General features: G+C 50.7%; 1 protein-coding gene across 1 annotated transcript in view; it reads left to right on the top strand.

The window, feature by feature from the left end:
* acot11a (acyl-CoA thioesterase 11a) overlaps nucleotides 1-3,223 on the top strand; it is a 24,128-nt gene that overhangs the window by 19,087 nt on the left and 1,818 nt on the right. Inside the window, exons 8-12 of the mRNA XM_013907855.1 lie at nucleotides 9-192; nucleotides 1,110-1,165; nucleotides 1,278-1,344; nucleotides 2,108-2,191; nucleotides 2,264-2,397. Coding sequence (XP_013763309.1) covers nucleotides 9-192; nucleotides 1,110-1,165; nucleotides 1,278-1,344; nucleotides 2,108-2,191; nucleotides 2,264-2,397 — 525 coding nt within the window. The remainder of the gene's footprint in view (nucleotides 1-8; nucleotides 193-1,109; nucleotides 1,166-1,277; nucleotides 1,345-2,107; nucleotides 2,192-2,263; nucleotides 2,398-3,223) is intronic.

Here is a 3,223-nt window from a genome sequence, read left to right on the forward strand (position 1 = left end):
CTGTGCAGCAGACAGAACCACTGGTTGCATACTGACACGTGTCCTTACTGCAGCATGGAGGTGGGCGTGCGCGCGGAGGCCTACCATGAGGAGGGGCCTAACCGACACATAAACTCCGCCTTCATGACCTTTGAGGTGCTCGATGATGGCGGGAAGCCACGCACATTACCACGGATACGACCTGAACCCCTGGTGAGTTAAGCTAACGCTCACAAACGGCTCGTTAGCGTGCTGCATCCATAAAGTGTCTGGATGTGACGCGGCTGTCTGTGATTGGCTAATACTGACTGAAAGACATGAAATCTGCTTCAGAATCTGTGGTATGAAACCGCACTCTGATTGGCTAACAAGGTGTCAGCTATGAACGTTTCACAGCCAGACTCCTGATAACAGCTGATCTTCACCCAAGGTGAGCTCAGAGGCAGCGGTGGGTGACATCAGTGTAGCTGGGTCCGCCTTTTGCACCGCCCGTGGTGCTGATGGATGGAGGACTGCGCAGCAGGAAACATGGCCTCTGCGTGCGTTTTCCTTCCTTTGTTTCTGGTGGAAGCGTCACAGCGTCCGTGGCTCACAGGCCTGAGCACGTCCACATGCCCCGTCACTGTGAACGCTGTTATTATGAACTCGACTCAAATGTTGAAATCATGTAAATACAGCATTACTATGATTGTTACACATTGTACACCTGCAGGAAAGCTCGGTCAGGGGAGTGTGTGCTGGTGGGGTTAAAGTGTGGAGCAGTAGATTGACAGGATAATGTTGGTGTCAGCTTCACTCACGCTTCATCTGTGGTGAAGCAGTTTGTGGAGATCGTCCTGTAGGATAAAACACGAGTGTCATAAAGAAGGTGCAGAAACACTCGATTAACCATTAAGCCGCGACGGCTGAGCAGCGATCAGAGCTTCACATCATGTTATCAGTCATAAATCCGTCTGATGGAGCGGCCTCGCTGTAGTCGTAGGTCGTTATCAGCATGAACAAACACCGAGTAATAACACTCCACTCAGTTTGTGCCACAGATCGGTGTACTGGTCATAAACTGGTGCTGGGAATCTGCCCGCTGTGTTACACACTGGTGCCCTCTGCCTGTGTGTCCGTCTCATTTACAGGAAGGACAAAGGAGGTTCCAGGAGGCAACAGCCAGGAAAAAGATCAGGCTGGACAGGTACATGTCTCCAAACAGCCCCTAATGCACCGTCTCTGCAGCTACATCAGCGTTTGTTGTGCAGCTTTGTGCACAGTGCCATCATCCTGATGCAGCATTCCTCTGTGTTTAGGAAGTACATCATTTCCCGCACGCAGGGGGAGGTGCCTCTGTCTGTTCCCTGGGATCCCACCAACCAGGTGAGGAGAAGCTCCACGCCGTCACCTGTACTGCTCACGTTAGTCCACGTGGACTCACGGGAGAGAAACTTTCTTTATATACATGTGTGTATTACTGTATTACAAATAAGACAACTTGGCACCTTGTTACTAGCAGCTTGTCACAAACACATCATTAGTTCTCATTTCTGCAGCTGAATCTACCGGACATACGGGACATAAAACAGTATTTTTGCACCAATAAGGTGATTTCCACAGCTGCTCGTCAGCTGATGATGATCCTGTCACAGCCTGTGCTTGAGCTGGACACAGTAAACCTTTAATAGTTTTCTCAGCTGAGTCTCTTCACCCACATCAGCGTCTCAGCTGTGTGTCGGTGCTGCGTCGTCACGACTTGTGGGACATGATTTCTGTTTCTTTCTTAAAGGATGTTCAGTGATTTGTTCCGCTGCAGTTTGTATGATCTGACGAGCAGACCTCAGCGTGTTCATGTCGTCCCACTTAGCTCCAAACCTGAGCCACAGTCAGACTCTCGCCGTGCCTGCAGACTGATTTAGTCGACTGAACCTCTGACAGGCCGACGTGTCGCACCGCTGTGCTTCACCTTCACTGCAGATGAGAAATAGTGCTGCAGCAGTTTGTCTTCATTTTGCACCCTTAATACTTACACTGTTAGACGGCGCTGATTCATATATAATAAGTAGTATTTGAATGGTGGGAGGCGGCCTGCTAACGCGGAGCTCTGGAGATGAGTTTGTGGTGGTTCCTGTGTTTGTGCTTCCAGGTGTATCTGAGCTTTAACAACGTCTCAGCTCTGAAGATGCTGGCAGCCAGAAGCAGCTGGCGCCTGAGCTGTGAGAAGGACCAGGTATGTGCGTCTCACTAATGAGCTGTTTGTTTGTGTGAGTCTGCCCATCGGTGCTTTATGTCGTGTTCACAGGTTCAGCTTTACACCCTGGAGCAGAAGTCCATGCTGAGTTTCAAGATTGAATGTGAGGTGGACGTTCCTGCTCACAGAGCCTTTGATTTACTCGCCGAGCTGAGCAACAGGCCGAGCTGGGACTCGCATTACAAGTAAGACTCTGGGACTCGTCTGTTTGCCCGTTGCTACGAGTCAAGTTCAGCGGTTTCTGTGCGCGGCCTGTTTCGACTCGCTGCCTCGGTATTGTTCTCCGATTCCAATGATGGACTTTTCTGAGGTTCAGGGTTAAAAATAAGCGACGTGTGGTTTAGGTTCATGCTGCTCACTTTGCACTGAGGCTGAACTGTTAAGGTTAAAGTGACATTAGCTGTGAGGGCCTGTCTGTCTCTTTATTGTCACGTTTACATAAAAGGGGAACGGTGGCTCTCCCCCAGCCGAGCCAGCCTGCAGATGAAGCTCATCCTAGCTGCTTAGATTTGCAGCCTTATTCTTTGCATTGATCTCATGACCAGCAGGTGGTGGAAAGAACGTGGTGAGCAGCTCTTGAACCCAAACTCCCCTTGTCTGTGGAGGAGGCGGAGCTTTGTCTCCGATGCTGTCAACACCGTGGGCCTGTGCTGGTGGAGCAGACCACTGTGGGAAATCCCAGTTTTAAAACAATAACTGGATGTTGTGGATCGGTCACTGAGGTATCGCAGTGCTCAGCTTCCCCTGGAAAGTTATTTTTCACAGAGCTGAAAAGGAGGCGTTAACTCACTGTTGAGAAGATCTGGGCCCCCATTCCATCCTGGCTGTGGGACACCGGACCAGATCTTCACCCTCACAGGACGTCTGGAGAGAGGTTTATAAGTGCTCTGTAGACTCGGACAACCAGGTACCAGGACGGCGTCTGTGGGGTGTATCGCAGCGGTCCATTTAGAAATGGAGTGAAAGCTGTGGCTGCTCCTCAGTAGGAGGACTCGAGGGTGTGTGTCCGAT

This window comes from Pundamilia nyererei, unplaced genomic scaffold, assembly GCF_000239375.1.
Source record: "Pundamilia nyererei isolate P.nyererei 1_Seehausen unplaced genomic scaffold, PunNye1.0 scaffold00559, whole genome shotgun sequence".
Lineage (NCBI taxonomy): Eukaryota > Metazoa > Chordata > Actinopteri > Cichliformes > Cichlidae > Pundamilia > Pundamilia nyererei.